Source organism: Eptesicus fuscus, chromosome 11 (assembly GCF_027574615.1).
Source record: "Eptesicus fuscus isolate TK198812 chromosome 11, DD_ASM_mEF_20220401, whole genome shotgun sequence".
NCBI lineage: Eukaryota > Metazoa > Chordata > Mammalia > Chiroptera > Vespertilionidae > Eptesicus > Eptesicus fuscus.
This window is the reverse complement of record NC_072483.1, coordinates 37,092,591-37,115,719: the sequence shown is the minus strand read 5'-3', so window position 1 is coordinate 37,115,719 and position 23,129 is coordinate 37,092,591. Positions and strand designations below refer to the sequence as shown.

At 40.3% G+C, this 23,129-nt stretch overlaps 1 protein-coding gene across 2 annotated transcripts in view; it reads left to right on the top strand.

Annotated features, from left to right (window-relative positions):
• The window catches only part of ACVR1 (activin A receptor type 1), a 128,670-nt gene that overhangs the window by 52,133 nt on the left and 53,408 nt on the right, over nucleotides 1–23,129 (top strand). Inside the window, exons 2-3 of one of the 2 annotated variants that reach the window (XM_054723076.1) lie at nucleotides 2,155–2,234; nucleotides 21,415–21,488. In XM_054723076.1, the coding sequence (XP_054579051.1) occupies nucleotides 21,422–21,488 (67 nt within the window). In that variant the 5' untranslated portion in view covers nucleotides 2,155–2,234; nucleotides 21,415–21,421. Of the gene's footprint in view, nucleotides 1–2,154; nucleotides 2,431–21,414; nucleotides 21,489–23,129 lie in introns of both variants that reach the window. The other variant, XM_028141197.2, reaches the window with a different exon arrangement.

Sequence of the window (23,129 nt, the reverse complement as noted above, 5' to 3'; positions counted from 1 at the left end):
ACACATGAGTTGGCTAAGATTTTGGAAAAAACTCAGCTCAGTGAAAGTTTTGTGACACGTTGCTAGAGTTTGCTGTATAGATACTTATTTTATAGCACTGGTTTTAATTGGTGCATTGGTGTCTTTAAAAAAATCACACTTGGGGGTTTGAACGTAACTGCTGTACACTACCTTTCAGGCTCTGCCAAGCTTGCTTACTGGCATCAAGGGTATTTGTGGGGAGATTGGTTCTCACGAGGACGTTTGAGGAGTTAAGTGACCAGAATTTCCTCTCAACTTGAGCTCCCACTTTACCAACCTGAGTTCTTCCTTGCAGGACACCGCGGTTTTGACTTCAATTCATGGGGTGAGAGCTGATGAATTTTAAAACAGATACAAAATTATGTTTAATTTGGAGACATGGTTTTTATCCAATAGCTCTTGAACGTCAACTATATGCTAGATGCTAGGTTCTGTGGAAAAAGGATATAGCAGCAGCAGAAGAATATGTGACCCTCATCTAGTATAACTTAGATAAATTGAGATAAACACAGGTCAAGGCAGTGGATTAAATGCCAGGTTGAGTCATATAGGCTATGATACCAGAGAAATTAGAGTGGAAAGATCTGGAAAGTAGAAGAATCGTTAGAGAAGGCTGAACAGAGGCAGGAGAACCTGGACATAGTTTTGAAGAATGAGAAGGTGGTAGAGCTAGGGAAGTAGACGCACCATTGACATTTTTTAAAAAGTCCATCCCTGGGTTTTAAAAACAGAATCAGAAAAATATGCACCAGCATTTTCTTATTTTCTTGCTTATCTCAACCTGCTCCTAAACAGTACGTACCTATAAATTAGACGTGGAGGGCCCTGGGCAGGGCAACTTAGCACTGGCCCTCTCCTAAAATTCAGTTGGTCTTTGGCAGCGGGAAAAGCAACTTCAGTGTGAATCTGCCAAATTTCCCTGGCCCAGCATCTTGGAAAATACCAGGATTTCAACAGTTTGTTCTGAAACTCAAGGTTTGTGAATGCTGCTTAGCTGATGAATTTGTTTTTAAGGATGTCCATTCTGTAAATGAATTTTTACTCTTTAACTTCACTAAATGATTGTTGAAAATGTCATATTTCTGGTTGACCTTTCTATGGAGGTGGTGGTGGTGGGGGGCGTTGTGTGTCTTATTTTTAGTGCACCTTACAATTTTAAAATCAAATTGATCGTGAGCTTCAATTTAAACCGAAGCGAGGACAGGTTTGACATTATTTGTAAAGGCATTTCCTTGAATTTCAAGGTTGACGTGATTTTCCTTCCAAATAATTATTGAGGAATGCTGTGTTTTGGGCTTGTTTTCTGCTTAGATGTATTTACGTGAAATTTTTCTTGGCAACATGTTCCTTGAGGTTAAAAAAAAAAACACCCAACAACACTGTTTTCCGAAAGAAGTAAGTTTTTTCAGTGTTTTGTGTCACTTAACTGTTCGAATGGGAAAGTTTGGTTCTAATAAAAATTTCCTCTTCCTTTGGCAAATGTTGATGTTTTGAAAGTCTTCCTAAAGGAAAAGGGAGCTTGGGAAGCTTTTTGTTTTTTGTTAGTTATCTAGAGCCCCCTTCCCTTCCGCTGTGTGCTCCTTTTCCATCATTGTTTCATGAGCCTTTGAACTAGATCTATCAGCAGCTGAGAATGGTGCTGGAAAATGGACCCAAACCAGATTGTTTGTGGGTGGACAACAAGAAACTGGTTGCTCCCGGTACATGGGACGCCTCTCAAGTGGCCGGGCATCCAGAAAAGACTTACACTGCATTCTCTGCACCGCTTGAACTTGATATTTTCAAACCAACTACATATAACAATTAATATATGCAGAGCCCTGGGTTTTATTGGTTTGTTTTGTAAGGATACGTGGGATTTAAAAGAACTTGAGCTTGAAATTTACCAACTGCAGGTTTTACTTGGTTTTGCGTCACGTGGAAAACTGTTTGAGAAGCAGTATGGATCTATGACCTCACATGCGTGCCAGTGTTTTTCACCCCTCCCCATACTTGCTTTAACTGTAAATCAGCTTTAGTTTTGTGGTTCCAATGGAAAGGCTCGTCAAGTATGCACTTCCTTTAGCCAGTCCATGCCCAACGGCAGAGTTTTCTTTTGTTTAGACTGTTTTTCTTTCTTCTTCCCCTCTGCAGCCCCGAGTCACTTGTGAGCATCGCACTGGAGCTCCTGGGGATTTCTCATTATTCCAGGCGATTCCCTCCCCACGTCCCCGGTGAGCTAATGAGCGAAGCTCTGAACAAGAGCACAGCGCTTGAAGGACGGCAGGAAGATATGACCCGGAACCAGCTCTAAGGTAGCTGCGTCAGCTTTCCCAGGAGCTCTCAGAGCGGCATTGCTGGAACCAGCAGTAGAGCCATTTCAACAAATCACCTCTTTTAATGCTCCTTGGCAGAGATCAAATCTACACGGTAATTTCTTAGCCACAATGATCATTTCGTCGGTTTATATGAATCTAATATAAGAAAGTTTAGAATCAGCCTTAGTTCTTGCATTGCCTGGAAGGTAGGCTTTTTTTTTTCAATGGAGCTGCACAGTTATTCTTCAACTTTGGCCAAGTTGTTCAACTACTACCAACATTTCCCTACATGTAAATGCTTCTGCCATTCTTTTCACCTTACAGGGCCACTCTTCTCCCCTCCCCTGCCCTTTTAAATAAACTTTATGTTTTACAGTAGTTTTAGGTTCATAGCAAAATTGAGCAAAAAGTATAGAGAGTTCTCATATACCCTGTCCCCATAATGCACAACCTCTCCCACTATTAATGCCCACATCAGAATGGTGCATTAGTTACAACAGATGAACCTACATTGACATTGACACATCATCACCCAAAGCCCAAAGTTTATATTAGGGTTTGCTTTGGGTGGTATACATTCTCTGGGTTTGGGCAAGTGTATAATGACATGTATCCACCATTATTGTATCATACAGAATCGTTTCACTGCCTTGGAAATCCTCTGTGCTCCACCTATTTCTCAGTCCGCACCCCAGCCCTTGGCAACCACTGATCTTTATGTTGTCTCCATACTTTTACCTTTTCCCGAACTAAATGTTAATATTATGCTCCCTGTGGAGTCTTTTGAAATCTATGGACAGAAGTCTTGCCATCAGGATGAAATGCTGTTCAGGTTGTGTTAAGCTATGGAGGTGATACAAATACATGCTTTAGACTAGAGTCTAAAATGTTTCTGAGGGGAGGCCTTCAGTGCTAAATGTTGGTGTGTGTGTCTCTCTGAGTTAAATCTTGGGATTGCTCAGGTAAGATTTGAAACTTGTGTAGACAGAAGCAAGGAACTCAGGTTTGCTCTATGTAGCCTCCTTAGTTTGTCATTTTCGGGGAAGGACTGTAGTAGCTGTCAAGTGCTTTCTTTTTAAGGGAAGTCTAATTCATTATTTTAAAAAACCTTGTTCTTTATATAAAAGTTTGTTTTTGATTATTTAATTTCAAATGTCACAAAACAGTATAAAGTACAGGCTTTTATACTAATAAAAGGGTAATATGCTAATTAGACCGGGAGACCTTCCGGGGGACCTTCTGGATGTCCTTCTAGACAAAGCCATCGTGGCAGGGCCAAGGCAGAGGCGGTAAGGGGTGATCAGGCCAGGAGGGGAGGGCAGTTGGGGGCAAGCAGGCTGGCAGGAGGGGCAGTTGGGGGCAATCAGGCCGGTGAAGGGGCAGTTGGGGGTGAGCAGGCCAGCAGGGGGGGACAGTTGGGGATGAGCAGGCGGGCAGGGGGGGCAGTTGGGGGCGAGCAGGCCAGCAGAGGGGGTAGTTGGGGTGATCAGGTCTGCAGGGGGTGGCAGTTGGGGGCGAGCAGGCTGGCAGGGGGGGCAGTTGGGGGTGAGCAGGCCGTCAGGCAGAGTGGTTAGGGGTGATCAGTTAGGTAGGCAGGTGAGCAGTTAGGAGCCAGCGGTCCCAGATTGTGAGAGGGATGTCCGACTTGCCTAAACCAGCAGTCGGACATCCCCTGAGGGGTCCCAGATTGGAGAGGGTGCAGGCCGGGCTGAGGGATGCCCCCCTACCCCCCATGTACAAATTTCGTGCACCGGGCCACTAGTATATATATATAAGTGCCTGTACTTACATATATATAATTTTCTCCATTCCTTCTCTCTTTTACCTGTAGCTAATAATTTTGAAAACACATTTTTCACATACAGATCTTTTCCTCTACAAACAAACTAGGCATATTAATTATGTTCAAAAATTGATGGTGACTGTACATTTTGTTTTATGACTTGGTTTTTCCTTCTATTTCATATGTTGTGGGTATTTTTCCTTTTAAGGAGAATTTTTCCTTTTCAGCAGAGTCTCAGTCTAAGTAATGACTGCTCAGTGCTTTTTATATGGCTGTAACATAATAATAACCAGTCCTCAAGTGAGACGTTAGCCTGTAATTTAAAGGGGGATATGGGTGGGGGGAGACCTCACGTTAAGGAAAAAACAAAAGTCATGACTGTTGACATTGGCCTTTTAGTCATTAAGGATGTGAGCTTTTATTTTCTAAGGCAGATGTTACACAGCTTTGGGGCTGCTGCTGAGGTGTCACTTATGTCAAATTTTCATCTCAGGAGTCTGGAAGGAAGTTTTTTGGCACTGGGCTGCATTAATATATTAGCATAGTTGTTAGTTTTGGCTACCATCTTTGGAGCGTTTTGAGATATTTTCATGCCCATTTAAGGTGGCATGAGGTTGAATTAGTTTTAAGAGGAAGTAATGAATAATAGGGATGGAATTAAGAAACTGACTTACATTTTGCATGTATGCTTATTTGAGGGAGGAGGAGGAGATGGTGGTGGTAGTTAATTGCAATTAACCCTTTGATTCTTAATTATGAAACGGGGTTAAAATTGTCCAGCTTAGTAGTTTCATGGGGTAATTGATGATTGGACTCACCAGAGAAGTTTTCAGATATCTGGGGCTGGGAATGAGTATTTGTGTTGTTTGTTATTTTATAAAATTTTTATTTTTAGGAAAGTAATATAATCAATATTTATAGGATTAGAAAGGGACAGGAGTGGAATATAAGTCTCCCAAGTGCCCAGGTACCCTTCCTAGAGGCAACCACTGTTACCAGTTTCTTGTGTATTCTTCCAGAGATTTCAGATCATACATCATATACCAGTATGTAACCTATAGATTATTGCAGTTTTTCTAAACGCAAATAGTAATGGTAGTTTTGTACCCCTTTTTTTTTTTTCATTGAAATACTATTTCTTGGAAGTTATTCCTAGTTAATACTGCATTCTTTTTATATGTATGTCTAGTATCCCACTGTGTGGATGCACTGTGATTTGTTTATGTTAATCTTCACCTAAGGATATTTTTCCATTGGGTTTTACAGAGAGTGGAGAGAGCGGAAGAGACAGAGAGAGAAAGAGAGAGAGAAACATCAGTGTGAAAGAGACACATTGATTGGTTGCCTCCCACATGCACCCTGACCCGGCCAGTGATTGAGCTTGCAACCGAGTTACATGCCCGTGACCAGAATCGAACCCAGGACCCTTTAGTCTGAGGGCTGATATTTTATCCACTGAGGCAAACTGGCTAGAGCTGCACTGTGATTTACTTAACCAGTACTATTATTGATGGCCATATAGGTCATTTTCAGTTTTATTTCCATTAACAAGTCTGTAGGGAATAACCTTGTACATATATCATTTCAAACACGTTCATGGGCATATCTGTAGGATCCATTTCTAGTGGCGGCATTGACAGGTCAAAGGGTACGGACATTTTAATTTTGGTAGAAATTTACTGCCAAGTTGCTCTAGCCATAGAGCTCGCAAAGTTTCAGATTTCACCAGCGGTGGATGAGAACCCTGCTTCCTCACACCCGTGCCGGTCACAGTACGGTTGTCAAACTGGTAGGTTGTTTTTTTTCTTTGCCAAATGGAGAGGTGAAAAATGGCAGTGGAAGGTAGCTTTGATTTGCATTTTTCTTATTTTGGTTGACATAGAATATCTTTTCATAAGTTGAATGCGGTTTTTATTTCCTGTTCTATTCCCTTTATGTTTGTGTCCCTTGTCTATTTTCCTGCTGGGTTCTTAATCTTTTTATTATCCGCTCATGGGAGCTCCTATGTATTAACAAAATGAGTGCCACACCTTTTATTCTCCTTGTGATATATGACATTTATATTTGGTATTTTGTATAAAAATTATTTTGCTCTGCAGATTATTTTAAATTTTGTATCCTTAGGTTTACCAATTTATTCATTTAACAAGTATTTATTGAATACCTCTCATGGCACTTGTTCTAGGCAGCAGGCTATACAGTAGTAAAGAAAACAGATCCCAATTCTTGCTCCATAGAGCTAAGTGGAAGAGACAGTCAATAAAAGATGTTCAACAAGATTTATAGAGATAAATATGTAATCAAACTTTTTGTGGCTTCAGGATTTTGAATCACAGTTAAAAGACCCTTTCCATTCCTACAGTTAAAAACCTATTTCATGGTTCCTTATAGTGTCATGTGTTTTTGGTGTGTGTTTATTTTTTAGTTTTAATTCTTTGATCCATCTGGAATGTTAGGTATGAAGGCAACTTAGTTTTTCTCCAGGTGCTCTAACAATTAAGGGAAGGCTGAGCTGCTGTAACCCAGGGACTAAGATATGCTCTGGTTCAAAGAACATGAATGTTGAGTTTTTCCTCATTTAACAGTCCCAGTGGGAGCAGAGCAGGTCCGAAGAACATCCCATATTCCCAGGTCCCTTTAATTGTCACTGTAGTTATCTGCATGGGCATAGCTGGCTTGCTGCCATATCTGGGTTCCCTCAGTGCGAAGGACAGAGGAGAAAGTCCGGGTCAAGTGATCAGAAGTTGCGCACATCACTTCTGTTGCTGTTGGTGAGAACTTCAGTCATGTGGGCGCTTCTGGCTGCCAGGGAGGGTGGGGCATGCAGGCTCTGCTGGTCAGCGTGGGCCCAAGAAAAAAACAGAGGGAATTTTAGTAGAAAATTAGCAGTCTGTCATTGGCTAGTGAAACTGATTTTACTGAATAGTCCCAACTTTTCTCCTTTGGTTTCTTTTTGAATTATAAATTCCCAAGCACATTTTGGTCTATTTCTGAGATATCCATTTGCTTTCATTGATCTCCATGCCTATGCATATACCAGGTTCACAGTTTGTTTGTTTTTTTAAATTCTTGGAGCTTAATGTGATTTTTTTCTTTTTGATAGGGGTAGTTCCATTCTATAGAATTTTAATATTTATTTGTATATGTATGTTTAAAAAATCATATTCAGTTTAAATAAATATATCTAGTCATCACTCCCTCCTCCTTAAAACCTATTGATATTATTATTGGGATCGGGTAAAATGTGTAGATGTACTTTGTGAGAAAGGGTTCACATCTTTATGATGTTAATTTTTCTTATGTGATGATAATGGTGTACAGTGTTTGGGAAAAATTATCTGGACTCTCCAGTCTTTCTATATCTTTGACCCAGGAAACTTATATAATTAAAGTAGGAGAGAGGGAGGACCATTGTATTATATGATGTTGTGTTAAGTTTATTTTGACTTCTGATTATGACTGATGCCTATTTCTTTCTTAAAATTTAATAAACTTGGAACTTGAAAAAACTTTTCTGTTTGAAAGTAAAAAAAAAAGATATTTCAGGAGCTTATTATATAAACTTCTTTGTAACACAGATCTGTCAAATGTTTGCATTTGTTCATGATATGGAATGCTATTATTTCCTCATTGTGTGTGTGTGTGTACGTGTGTTAATCTGTACCTTTTTAAGACAACAGCTTTGTTCTCCTTTTCTATTTTTCTTGTAAAATAAAACACACATACAGATATCCACACAAAGCATATGTAGCATAGTGAAATTATAGTAGGGTGAGTGTTTTTGTGACCACCAGGCAGGTCAAGAGACAGAATGCTAGCAGCCTCCCTAGTCCATTGACATATTCCATACCACTCATAGCCCCTCTCCCCCTGATTAGTAGCCACTTTCCTGGTTTCCATAGTAACTGCCTCCTGGCCTTTCTTTATGGTTTTATTACCCGCATGCACATATCTAGCTACTGTAGTTTAGTCTTGCCCATCTTTTATGTCTTTAAGTCTCTTAAACCTCAGGTTCCTCTTCTACTCCCTTCCTTTCTTTACAGTTTGTTGAAGAACCTAATCATTTGATCTCTTTGTTCCCACTGGCTGGATTCAGTGATTGCAACCTCATAGTCCAATACATTCTATTTTATTGATTTCAGAGAGGAAGGGAAAGGTAGAGAGAGATAGAAACAACAATGATGAAAGAATCATTGACCGGCTGCCTCCTGCACACCCCACACTGGGAATCAAGTTCATAACCCAGCATGTGCCCTGACTGAGAATCAAACCGTGACCTCCTGGTTCATAGGTCAACCACTGAGCCACACCGGCTGGGCCGATACCTTTTCTTTTAGTAGGAGATAGTATTTTTACATTACAATTTGGGCACCAGGAGTGTTTGCTGCTGGGTAGATCATTGTTTCTAGGCCTTTTTAATGAGAGAGAATTAAAACACTTCCAATTCCAATTCAGTTTATAAGGCTCTCACTTACCCTTTTTTGTATTACATCCGTATCTCCTTAATTCCACACAGAGTTCTGCTTCTCTGGAACAGCAGGGGATGATAGTTTTCGAGTATGTCTTAGTTACTCATTTGCTTTCTTCCATGGGATACACACAGTATTCTCAACACTGCCACAGGGCTACCACCACAGTGCTACTTATGATACCTGAAAAGCGATAAAAACAATTTTGCTCTGGTAGGTTATCCCATTCTCCCCACATTTATTATTATTTTTTTGGGGGGGTGTATATGGTTGTTGAAAATTGGGCAAATTAAAAGCTTAGCAGGAGGTGTTTCAGTGATGGAGAGGAGGAGTAGAGGGAGAACATGAAGGGAGCTGTGTAGATTGCTCTTTCTAGAAAGTTTTCTGTAAAAGGATGGAGAGAGAGAGATATGGGAGGACTTGGGGCTGAGGAGGTGGTGGTTGAAATAGTTGTTGCTCATAGGACACATTTGCCTGTAAATGTGGAGGATGTGAATGGTCTTCATGTAGGAAGACTGAGTAGTCAGGCTAAGCATGAACTTAAGTCCCCTTCCTCCCAACCCCTACCAGAGAGATTATTTTGGGGGAAGATCTTGATTTTTGGTCGTCAGGGAAAGCTTGGAAACTGTCATCATGAATTAGATGTTCCTTTTATTTGTTATTATTTTGAATTCCATTTTAAAAGAAGAGAGGCACCTAGTCTTTTCAATGCCTTTGCTTCTCCTGTACTGACAGGGCCTCGGGTGGTCCCTGCAGAGAAGGCAGGTGGGGTCTAGAGTGCTGGCCTAGCCACTCTCCTTCATCAGTGCTCCCCTGCTCCTCCTCACATTCTCTGTCTTCTCTTTGCGTTTCCTCTTCTTTATGTTAAACTGTTACTCTCGCAACTCTAAAAGGGTTGCCTGGTCCGGGGTGGTATGTTTCAGTTATTAGCTTTGGGACTATTGGAGGGATTCTCATGTTTTCATGATTTCATAATCCCCGAGTTCGAAGGTGGTAGAGAGAGGGCTGAGGTGAGAATACTGCTCCTTCTGTTGTCCTCTGCATTGAGGTCTTTGTTTAGTTTTAGATTTTTAATTAATCTTCACCTGAGGATTTATTTATTTATTTTTTTAGGGAGGAAGGGAGGAGGAGAGAGGAAGAGAAGGGGGGAGAGAGAGAGAGAGAGAGAGAGAGAGAGAGAGAGAGAGAGAGAGAAGAGAGAAGAGAGAAGAGAGGCAGACATCAATGTGAGAATGTGAGAGAGACACATCAATTGGTGGCCTCCTGCATGCGCCCCGACTGGGGTTGAACCTGCAACTGAGGTATGTGCCCTTGATGGGGAATTGAACCAACGACCCTTCAGTCCGTGGGCCTGTGCTCTTAACTACTGAGCCAAACCAGCCAAGGCTGCTTGTGTCTTTAATAACAGATCGAATACATCAGTTCTCCCCTCTAAGATGTCTGCCTCTTGGGAGCATCATCTATTTCCTAAATTTTGTTTCTTTCTCCCCACTTAGTAGAGCGCATTTCCTTTTACTTTTACCTTGTCATTGTTATTTAGTGTTTGGGCTGGGGTGGGTGGTGTTAGGTCACATCAGTTTCCTGGTCTCTTTCTACCCCTATGCGAAACCGCTCCCTGCCTCCTCTCCCCACCTCCTCCTCGTTTTCTATCGTGGTCACTTCGATGCTAGCTTGTTCAACTCTGCACTGGCCCTGTGTACATGGCTCATTTTCTTTCTCACGATTGTATTTATACTTTCGATGGATATATTTAAATGAACAGCTGTGCGTTTGTTGAGTCATACCACAATTATCTGATTCTGCTTTAGTGCTCGACTGGCAAAAACATATTTTAAGCTAAGTTGTGAGAGAATTCCATTAATCACATTCTAGACAGGAGAGGAGAAAGACCATGGTTTAAGAGTTTCTCTTACCATTTGCTACTGGACCTGGAGAGCATTATGCTAAGCGAAATGAGCCAGTCAGAGAAAGATAAGTATCACATGATTTCACACATATGTGGAATCTAATGAACAAAATAAACTGATGAACAAAAACAGATCCAGAGACATAGAACCATGAACAGACTGTGGAATCTCAGAAGGAAGGTGGGCCAGGGAGGGCGGAGAAGGGAGGAGTGGGTCCATGGGGGAAAAACAACAACAACAAAAACAAAGCAGACATCTGCAATACTTTCGACAGTAAAGATAAATTTAAAAAAGTCTTTTTAAAGATTAATATTAATTCGTTATTCCATGATGTTAAGAGTAGATTGATTTGGATGCTATTTAAGATGTCACGTGGAGCCCTAGCTGGTTTGGTTCAGTGGATAGAGCGTTGGCCTGCAGATTGAAGGGTCCCGGGTTCGATTCCGGTCAAGGGCACGTGCCTGGGTTTTAGGCTTGATCCCCAGTGTGGGGCGTGCAGTAGGCAGCCAATCAATGATTCTCTCTCATCATTGATCTCTCTCTCTCTCTCTCGATCTCTCTCTCTCTCTTTTCCTCTCTCCCTTCCTCTCTGAAATCAATAAAAATATATTTAAAATTTTTTTTAAAAAGATGCCACCTGGAGAAGCTTTATAAAGGTGTAAATAACCATAAACATTTAATGGTAGCTTGGTAGGCATAAATCCCTGGCATCGTTGCTAGTGCTGCTCTATTTAGATAGATAAAGGGTCTTTAAAAGAGTTCCTTTCTGTAAAGTCTAGTGTTCTTGACTCAGCATTCTTTGAATTCATCAGCTAAGTATTTTGTTTGAAGTCTCCTGAATACATAACATGTGATACAGAAGATGTTACAACTTTCTTTTTCTTCAAATGTATTAATTGCTAGTGGTAGCCTCTGATTGAGTCTTTGGCTCCCATCAGCCAGTCTATTTTTCTCTTGACACTTCCTCGGGGTTCTTTCTGAAGGTTATTAATAGGCATGGAAGTATGGCTTTCCAAATAACGTCAATAACTGTTAGAAGACAGGGGGTGGGGGAGATAATGTGTCAATTTCTGACTTGTAGGAGATATATTTTCAAGCTACAGAAGCTGTCTCAGAGGTCACTGGGGATGGCTCTGGGCGGATCAGCTGGTGTCTGCAACTGGAGATCCAAGGAGTCCTTTCCAAATGGGATATTGTCCACCAGGGAGTTGTCTGCTCTACCCGGAGTCTGCCAGCCGTCTTTTTGTTTGGCTGCTTCTCTTGGATGACACCCTTGAAAACTGAAATCCAAGTTACAAATGATATCTTTTAATTTATCTCAAATACCTGGTTGCTACTAGATTAAATTGAGGAGATGGAGAAACCCCCTCCTCACCCCCCCATCCCTAGCTAATTTTCCTTGCCAGGCTGTACAAAATTCCGTAAACCTCACCTTCCTCTTTCTACCCAAACCAAAGCGTAGCATAGACTGAGAAGTTAAGACACATGCGTTTTAATTTACATTGAGTGCCTAATATGTGCCCGGCCTCGGTATGGAGCCATGAGCAAGGCTGAGCTTTTACTTCCATGCTGCTTATATTTTGGTGCATGGAGGAAGGTGGTGGGGAAACACCATCAAAATCAACCAACAAACAACAAATTTCACACAGCGGTAAGTGCAATGAAGAATGCAGGTGCGAGGCTGGGGAGGTGGAGTGTGGATGGGAAGGAAGGTCCTGGCTAGGCTGGTGCAGAAAGGGTGCTTTTCTCACCTCCACAGAAATATGCTCTAGTGTCTCCCATTAAAGAAAAAAAGAAAAAAAAGAGGGAGAGTGGGTTTTGGAGGAAGAGATAGAAAAGGAGAGAAAAGAAATATACCTCCCTGGTGCTGATGTCCCTTTCACATTTGCCCCCCTTCAAATGACGATAGGTTAATCATAGTAGCCTTAGAATTGGGACAGTTGTGTCAGATGGTCGGTGCCTGAAACATGATGTCTGGTAATGGGAGGACTAGGAAAGTCTGCACTGTTTGATGAAAGGGGAAAGTTGAGGCATACTTAGAAAGGAGCTAGTGGGCTGAGACCGATTCTGAGGACTTTGGGAGGAAGTGGGATTTTAAATGGACTCAACAGTTGCATGTCTAAGAGTTTTGTGTGTGTGTGTGGGTGTGGGGCGGGGGGGGAGCAGGGGGAGGGGCGTGGAGGGGCGCTGGAGGATAACAGGCTCCTTCCTACCAGTAGGTTAAAAAACATGGTTCCAGCCACAGTTTGAAAACTGGAGGGCAAGGAGTGAGCCCCGAGCTGCCAAGGAGAATATCACCAAACAGCTGGGAGATGATGGGGTCCTATCAGTTGAAACAAAGCAGGAGAGCCATGGCTATTTGATACAGAGGGAATGAAGTGGAAAACGATGGATAGTTTCCATGTAGTCAAGCGTGTCGAAATAAAACCCTCCTTGAGATACCGGTAAGGCATGGAGTGGGTGACCAAAACATTGGAATCTCAGAAGCTTAGTGTAGTTAATATCTACGTATCTGGTCGTGTAGTAAAGTCAGTTTCATTCGGTAGACAATTAAAGTAAATTTACTGGGGATTCATTGTTTCTTACATGGTAGCCTAACCTAAATCGTTCACTTGCTTTTATTCCGTTAAGCCTGATCTTCTCCCAGCCCTTCACAGATAAAATCAGTCTTTCCCTCTCCTTTCCAAACCATGTCTTGTCACAGCTGGGATGTTTGCAGTGTAACTCAGTCAAAACCTTCCCCCACTCCCCTGAAATACTCTGTAATTAGTTCTTCTAACGACAGGATGAACCGATCCAGGGGCTGAATTTCAGTTCTATAGGACTTGTCCAAGAAGCTATTTGTATTCATCTATCACCAAAGATCAAATTACATGCTAATATTCTGAAAGTAACACCCACCAGAACCCTCCAGCAGCAGTGAAGTCTATATAAAACCGAGCCCTGGCAACTTGCACATCACCAGTTCAGACAGAGTGTGGTGTTAAAAATATTTCACAGGTCATTTGTGAACTGGAGAAAAGACCCTGACTTAACTTATATGGTATGATGGCTTCGGTTTAGCCTTTCTTTGCAGCTATAACTGACAGCCCATGTCATTTTCACCCCTGTTAAGGCTCAGGTAGTGTGGAGCAAGCTGCCCTTAGTCTGTCTCTCTCTCTCTCTCTCTCTCTCTCTCTCTCTCTCTCTCTCTCTCTCTGCCTTTTGAGCATAGAAGAGGCATAACTGTTCTCACATAATGGCTGATTTTTGTCCCACTTGGAGGTGGTTATTGTAAGTATACCTTCCCTCAAAGTTTCATGTCTAGAATTTGTCTTACTGGGTCTAAATTTGTTCTAAAATGTGCCTGACATACACTAATTTCTGTTTTTATTTTGAGATGTGAGTTATAAGAGAACTGAAATGTGGGGGTGGGGGATGTGATATAGAAATGCTGTATTGTCAAGGTGGTTTATTTTTTTCTCCACACCAAAATCTTTTTTTTTTTTTTTTTCAGGGCAGGGGGAAAACTCTGAGTTTACAGAGTATATGAAATTAATTTTGAATTTAGAGAGATGGAAAGAGGTCATGATTGAAAAGTGACCCAAATAACCATGATTAAAGATTGTTTTCTAAGACGAAAATCAAGGTGGTTAAAGTGAATGTGTCGAGGTGTGGATAAAATGTTAAGGATGACACAAGCAGACGAAAGCAGCTGAGCTAGTTTGATAAAGGTGTGAGAGTGGTGGTTGGTTAAGAGCTGAACTCTGATTACTTCTACCCACCCACTGAAAACTCTGCCCCCTGAAAATTTTATAGATGTTCTTATCTGTGACACGAGGTGAATATGAATATTTACTTTAGAGCGTTTCTGGGAGAGATAGAATGATATAATACATATGATCCCTAAGCATAATGCCTGGCTGGTTAGTAAGTGCTGCTACCTTTGGGGTGATAAGGATGTATTTTTGACAGATAACTAGGAGAAGGCAGAATTACTCTCATTCTTTTTCTGCTTTGCCTCTGTCATTGACATTGAAAGAGAATGAGGTCCCTTTTACCCCCTAATTGAAGGTACAGCATAGACTGCATAAAGAGATATAAAGAAAAAACTGTCCTGGAAGAGCAGTGATAAGCCCCACCAGTGGTGAGGGACTCAGCTGGATAGTGTCATTCAAAGCATGGAGGGGTGAATGTACAACCTGACCTTCAAGTCTTTCTAACTCGGAGAATGTTAGATGCTGAATTAAGAGTATCAAGAAAGTCCTTATCGTACGAATAGGTACTTAATAAGTAAATTATATCTTGAACCAATGGACAAACCAAATGAGTTTAGGTTACCAGCCCTGACAAATGAATATTTGGTAGAATTTTAGGAAGGGGAGAAAAATCATAGGGTTCATCTTACAACGTTCCCTTCATCTGCAATATTATGGATAACAAATTGTATGCTGTTCATAAGTATAGGTTTTAGAAATAGCCTTTATTTTTTGCCCTAGATAAATTATTAATTAGATTGCTTAATATGAGTACTAAAAGTTGACAATAAATGTGCATTATACTCTGGATTACTTTGTGACCAATATCAAAATGCTTTGTGATTTTTGTGTGTGGGGGTAATGTATTGGAGTGTATCTGTGGTTTTATCCAGCTGTAAAATTGTGATGAGCAAAAGAAGTGCCAAACTTGGTCTCAAGCCCACACATGTTAGAAATCGAGCTAAACGCTAGCTCCTTAACTGGATATCAGACTGATCTATAAATGGAGTTTGAAAAATACCATGGGATTTGGAAAGCAGTTCTGTTCTGCCCTGGTGATATGCCTGTTTTTATAGAATTATCATGGGAATACACTATCTCCCTAGATTGTAGTCCGGAGACATTGTAAGAGATGGTACTGACTTAAAGAGTAGTTGAGTCAGGAGGTCCTTATGTCTGAAGTATTAAGATTAGTTACTAGGGATATAGGGCCTTATTATCCAAGAGCAGAACGGAGATTGTATATACTGCAGACAAAAATTCATGCTCTGAACCTTTCAGATAATATTCTGTAATCCCCAGTAAGTAGCCTATGATTTTTTCAGTTGGGGATTTTGGCCTTAGAACATTACATAAGGATTTGGTTGAACCCAAGTGAGATGAGCAGTTGAGTACTTTCTTATGACAGGTTTATGTCTCACTTAAAAAATATTTAGTTGTGTACATAAAATATTATTCCTATATTTAAAAATAAAATCTAATGTCTTCTTCCTTGACCATAGATTTTGTTGATTTCCTTGATGTTAGAGAGGCTAATGAGATTTTTAAACCTGTGGAACAGTAGCCTTTTTCTCAGGTAGTGGGTAAATGCTCAGCCTAAAATGTACCATGTGGTATCTGTATGGTAGAAGAACTGATCAAATAAAGAATAAGGTGATGGTTCTCAAAGTGTGGTCCAAGTGGAGCTCCCGTGACTTCCTCAGGGGTTCCGTGAGATCCTCCTTCTTCCAGTGATGTATGTTCAAGGTTGGATTCGCTATATGTACTTCAACCAATACAACATGTTATAGCAGATTGAATGTAGAATCATATATGAGAGTCCAGTTGTTTTCTATTAAGCCAAACATTATTGAGATTTGCAAAAATGCCAAACAGTGCCACTTTTTTCAGTATGTTTATTTCTTTATTGTGTTTTTTTTTTTGGGGGGGGGTGTATAGTTGTTTTTTATTTATAAAAAATAAGCTAGTATGCTTCTTATTTTAAAAGAAATACAATATTTAAAAAATTCCCTTTTACTTTCTAATGGAGTAAATGTTGATAGACATAGCCCACAGAGATAAGCTCCTTAGGGGCCTCAGTATTTTTCAAAAGTATAAAAAGATTCTGAGACCAAAACGTTTGTAAGCCACTGGAGTAGGGCATCCCTGAACTGTGGAATTATTACCACTCTCTTTTTCCACTATCAGTACTTCTTTTTTGCCAACCCACATTTTTTACTTTAACTTTTTTTTTTATTTTTTTACTTTTAAAGACAGTATTATCTTTTTAGTATATTTTAAAATTAGAAATAGACCCTTGGGGCTTAAAGTTGGGATGGTAGCATATTGATATTTCTTAATAATTAAAATATGAGGACATTTATTCCAGAATATTCTGCTATTTACATTCTTTCCCCTTTTTCCCGTCTGTGTTTAATAGCTGAATGAACTGAGCAGCACAGACACTCCAGACACAGCAAAATGGCAACCAGGAAGTGATGCTGATGTTTCTTCCCCAGAGATTTTTGGCAGATTTTGAGCTTTCTGTCTATAAACAGTAGATTAGCTTGGGGACTGAATTTCTGACTCCTTTTTTTTTTTTTTCTGTTCTATACTTATGAGCCTAAATTAATATTTTAGTTTTGCTTGTACAATTATGATCTGTTAAGGGATATTTTGGGGCATGGACTTTTCTTGGCTTTGTCACAGGAAAAAGTGCCAATGGTGATCGTCTTTTAGATTTTTTTAATAGTGAAAGGATTCTTGATTTTGAAATTTGAAGCTTGTTAACTTCTAACTTTTACTATTACCTGAGAACAAATTTTACAGATTAATGTTAGAGAGATGGTAAATGTCTTCATCCCACCACTTCTTTGCAGGTGTGTATGTGCCTGTGCGTAGGAAAGGGCTGGAAGAGATTGCTATGCCTTTAGAATTTAAACTTAAATTGAGCTCATTAATTTAGAGGAAGTGCAGATTCAACAAGTATTAAATGTGCACCTCCTTGGCTCTGGTAGCAATGAACGAAATAGATGATAGATTTTGCTACCATCAAGTTTACAGTCTAGTGAGGCAAGCAGATATCCAAAAGCACACAGGTATGAATAAGTAATTATTAATTGTGATAAATGCAGTGAGTGAAGGTTCACAGTGGTATATGAGAGTGTAATGAGGGCATCTGAGGGGGTAGGCAAGCTTCTGGAAGGAAGCGACATTTAAGGTGAGACTTGAGGGATGAGTAGGAATTTGCCAGGTTGGATCCTGAAAGAAGAGCCCGAAGCACAGGAATGTCTTGTACACAAAGGTCCTGAGATAGGCAGGAAGCTGGCTGCTTGCAGTGCCTGGGAAAATGAGGTGGTGAGGGGCCAGTTGTGAGAACTAAGGGTAAGGGGCCTTGAGGGCAATGACTATAGAGAGGTGAGGAGAAGGCTTGCTAGGGCTTAACCAGATCTTACTGAGTTTTGACCCTGGCCTACCTCCAGTCTTCTTGGGTTTTGTCCTCTTGCTTTATAACTCTTCTCTCTAGGCTCTCTGTATCCTAGCCTGTGTGTGTGTGTGTGTGTGTGTGTGTGTGTGTGTACTTCTGAATATGTCTTAAGTCCTGAGGACATACCTTGCTTGCCCTGGCCATATGGCCTCTATGGAAGCTGTGTCTATTTCCTTAAATGCTACCTGTCTCAACCACAGGGTGCTACCCACCTCAATTCTCTCTCTTCTTCCCCCCCCACCCCCCCCCCCACACACACACACTCACAGGCTTATCCTTTTTCTAGTCTGGTTCTTATTTAGATATAACCTCCCCAGGGACGTTCCTCCACCCTTCAGGAAGTCTCAAGTTGTTTTGTTAGCACTCATGTTTAACCATGTTATTTTTACATTTAATTCAGTTTTTAATTATACAATCTTTTGGATGTTTATTTGATTACCAACATAGACAGTAAGTTTCGTGATAGTAAGGACCATGCTTATATCTTTCTAGAGGCCCGGTGCATCCGTGCACTGGTGGGGTCCCTCAGCCTGGCCTGCACCCTCTTGCAATCTGGAACCTCTGAGGGGATGTCATTCTGCCAGTTTCCATGCTGCTCTCGCTCATCCTGGCCCCGCTGCCCCTGCTGCCGCCACCGTTGCTCGGTAGCATGCTGCCACGTTGGCTGGAGGCCGGAGAGGCTCGTGCTGCCTCAGCTGCGCTCGCCAGCTGTGAGCCCTGTGTCTGGTGCCCCTCAGTCAGCTGAGCGGTGCTCCCACTGTGGGAGTGCACCGACCACCAGGGGGCAGCTCCTGCATTGAGCGGCTGCCCCCCGGTGGTCAGTGCACATCATAGCGACAAGTGAAACAATCGTTTGGTCATTCGGTCGCTTAGGCTTTTATATGTATAGATTAAGTTTCTAAAGTCTAATAAACAGTAGTCTCTCATTAGTTGTGGAAGGAAGGAAGAAAAGAAGAAAGGTAGGAAGGAAGGACTGGAATTCAAAGATATGACTGAGAGTCCAGTAGTTTTCAAAAGGTTTTGATAACATGTCCCATTGGTTAAAAAATTTTTTGAGCATGCACTCTCTGTATGTTGGTTATAAGTTTTATGTAAAATAAAAACTATTATAAAACATACATAAAATAAAAATTTTAGAGAGATTAAAGATGAAATATTTAAGGGACTGCTAATGGTGATGACTTCTTATTAATAAAAATCTCAAGTCACTCAGGATAATGTTTATTGTTTATAATATTTATTGGATGTAAATCAATTTTTACGTATTTTTTTATTTTGAGATTGGGCATTCTTCTTTTTCTTACATTTAAAAAATATGTTTTTATTGATTTCAGAGAGAGGAAGGAAGAGGGACAGATGATAGAAACATCAATGATGAGAGAGAATCATTGGTCAGCTGCCTCCTGCATGCTCCCTACTAGAGATCGAGCCCACAACCTGAGCATGTGGCCTGACCTGGAATCTAAACACCACCTCCTGGTTCATGAGTCAATGCTCAACCATTGAGCCACACTGGCCAGGAGGGGAGACAACTTTATGTCAGATTCAACTGAATGTTAACTGCTTTTTTCTAGTAACGTGATTAATGAAAAATTACTTGGAAGGGAGAAATCAGCTTCACATTTTCTTACTCTTCTCTTCTTTACAGATTAATACCATATTTAATCTGTAGTTTCTTTAATGTTTTTAGAACCCATCCCATTGGGGGAGGGCTCATTTCATTATAACTAGCCAATTCAAGCTGTAATTCCACTTAAATGGAACCTTAAAAGGATAGTAAGGGGGTGTAGTCTTCACACTTTCACATTATATCTCCCACTCTTTCTGAAAGATACTTCTTATACTAGACTGTCATGAGGAATTGTGACAGAGACCAAATAAAGGCCCAAGTTATTTGTGGCTCTATTAGATGAACACATTTAGTATAAGATAATACCTTTAAAATTTATTGATTGATTGTAGAGAGAGAAAGGAAGAGATAGAGACATTGATTTGTTGTTCCACCTATTTATATATTCATTGGTTGATTCTTGTATGTGCCCTGACCGGGCATCGAACCTGCAACCTTGGTGTATTGGGACAACATTCTAACCAACTGATCTACCTGGCCAGGGCTGTAAGGTAAATATTTTTGAATCTTAATTCCACAAGTCAATGAGTTGTCTTGCATGACCATTGGGTACATGTACACTTTTGGAGACAAGTGGTCCAGTGCTGGAGACTGACATAAATAATGAATTCATTCCGAGTGGTGTTAGACCACTGGGGGGTTGAAATCACTGCTGAGAGAGAGGTGTTCCACCAAGTGTTTGCTTTTTGAACTAGATTATTAATGCAGGAGGCAGTTGGGTAGGAGAGGGGTGGAAGAGGAGGCTCAGGGCATTTGAGACAGATGGAACCAACACTATGTTCATGTTCATGATATGGTGTTGGAGGAATCTGGTTGTGAGGGCCCTGAGGGCCAAGATGAGGTACTTTGTATGTCACAAATAAGGGCTCACTATAGACAAGATCTATGTGAGCATGGAAATAATAACAGTAAAGGGGCTCACTCAAATTTCATGTTCTTTTAGTATAAAAGGAAGGTACATAAACACGTCTCCTTTACTCCCTCATCTTGTTAATAGAGAAGGGATAGGTTGAAATACAATTATGCACAAATTGGAATGAAGGCTGGTAAGAGAGGACGGGGGTGTGGGGAATGAACAATCAGACTACCAACCTCAGATTTTGATCTTAAGAAAATGAATCAGGTATCCACTCTAAACTGCTTACATAGCAACAGGCTTTTGCTCTTTGCGTTGAAGATGTAAGAATGAGATAGCACACTAACCTATTTATTAAAGAACTTTACCCATTTTCTTCTACTTTTTTTTACCATCCAGAAAATCACAACTAGACAAAGGTTTAATTTTTAAAAATTATTTCTTGTAATAAAGAACTCATATAACCAAACTGTCATCATATTCCTGAAACTTTTTCAAGTTTATTCAAATGGAAAAGTTCTCTTTTGTAGTCCTTTACCTCATAACATTGATCTTTTGCCAATGTAGTGTCAGGGCAGTATCAACTTGAAATTTTTATCAGGTATCTTATTTTCTCTCAGTTACAGTTTTACATATTACACATTTACATGATTTCTTCCTGTCTTGATTGTGTCTGTCTTCTGTTAAATTTGAGGTTGATAAAGGAAAGCATTGTTTTGCCAGAGATGAGGGATATGTTGTAGGTTTGCTTTTTTCCCCATGGGCCTGTATGAAGAGCAAGGGGAAGTAAGGCTCAAACACAGTAATTTGAATGATTTCAGTCACTTAATCTTTATCATACTGTAAGAACAGTCTATTCATGCTTCTCAGAGGTTTTAATTTAATGCCAATTCTGCATTCAATAGGGTAGGATAAAATTCAAATCTAAGATCCTTTGGGAATGCCTAGCCTTATATAGCTGAGAATTTTTCCTGTCCCTGTTGAGTTCTTTGTAAGAGGGTAGACTCAGAGAAAATCACCTTAGAGTGGCCACCAGCAGGAGGTACATCTGATTAACTTCTTAAGATGATTTGTTTAGATCTATGTAAAGGGTATGTGTTTAAATATACTAAGAAATAAGGCAACATATGTGAGGGGGATTTGTAAGAAAGGCCTTGAATGGCAGTTTGAAAGTGGTATGCTTAATTTAACTTGTCATCCTGCAGTTAAATTTTTTGTCTTACTTATATCTCTCTTTTTCCTCCACAGTTGTACAATGGTAGATGGAGTGATGATTCTTCCTGTGCTAATGATGATTGCTTTCCCCTCCCCAAGTATGGAAGGTAAGAGGCTCACAGCTGTTTGGGTAGCTCAAGTGTACAGTCGTGTGCCACATGGTGACGTTTCGGTCAAGGACAGATAAACATATGCCATGGTGGTTCTATAAGATTATAATGGAGATGAAAAATTCCTATCACCTGGTGACTTCATAGCCACTGAAAGGTCATAGTACAACATATGACTCACATGTTTGTGGAGATGCTGGTGTAAACAATCCTGCACTGTCAGTCGTAAAAAAGTTAGCACATACAATTACGTGCGGTACATGGTACTTGATAATGATAATAAATGACACTCTGTTACTGGTTTATGAATTTACTATACTTTTTATCATTCTTGTAGAGTGCACTCTTTCTACTTATTAAAAAAAGTTTGCTGTAAAACCATATACCTTGTGTTTACCACATCTTTTCATTGCATCATTTTCTCTTTCACGTGACTTAATCTCATATTGTTTTATGCAGTAACATGCTGTACAGGCTTGTAGCCTGGTAGCAATAGGCTATACCATGTAGCCGAGTTATGTAGTAGGCTATACCATCTACGTGTGTGTGTGCATGCACTCTACGATATTTGCACAATGATGAAATCACTTAAGGATGCGTTTCTCAGAACAAATCCCCATCTGTAAGTGGTGCATGAATGTTCTGTGTATGGTTTGGCTTACTGTAAACAAGTTTGTTCTTAATCCTATCAGATTTAGCACTCCTCTCCTCCCTCCCTTTATTATGACTTTTTAAAGCTGTTTTTAGGTTCAGAGTGAAATTGAAAGATATGAACAGAGATTTCTCATACCCCTACACCTCCACATGCATAGTCTCTCCCATTATTAATATCCTCCATTAAAGTGGTACATTTGTTATAATTGATGAACCTATATTGACACATTATAATCACCCAAAGTCCATAGTCTAAATTAGGGTTTACTCTTGATGGTGTACAGTCTATGGATTTGGGCAGATGTATAATGACATGTATCCACCATTATAGTATCATACAGACTATTTCACTGCTCTAAAAATTTCCTGTGCTCCACCTGTTCATCCCTCTCCCCTGCTACCGTTAAGCACTAACAACCACTGATCTTTTCACTGCCTCCAGAGTTTTGCCTTTTCTAGAATGACATATTGTTGGAATCATGCAGTGTATAGTCTTTTCAGATTGACTTCTTTAACTTACTGATAGGCATTTAATGTTCCTCCATATATTTTCATGGCTTCACCTTTTTTTTTTTTAGCACTGAATAATATTCCATTGTCCGGATGTACCAGTTTATTCATTGACCTATTAAAGAAACATATTGGTTGCTTCCAGGTTTTGGCAGTTATGAATAAAGTTGCTATGAATATTGGTATGCAAATTTTTGTGTGGAATTAGTTTTCAGCTCCTTTAGGTAAACACCGAGGATTATGATTGCTACATTGTATGGTAGAGTAGGTTTAGTTTTGTAAGAAATTACAACCTGTCTTCCAAAGTAGCAGTACCATTATGCTTCCCTACCAGCAATGAATGAGAGTTCTTGCTGCTCCACATCCGGCCACTGTTTGGCATTGTCGGCGTTCTGGATTTTGGCCATTCTAATAGGTGTCGGTTTAATTTTCATTTCCCTGATGACATATGGTGTGGAGCATCTTTTCATGTGC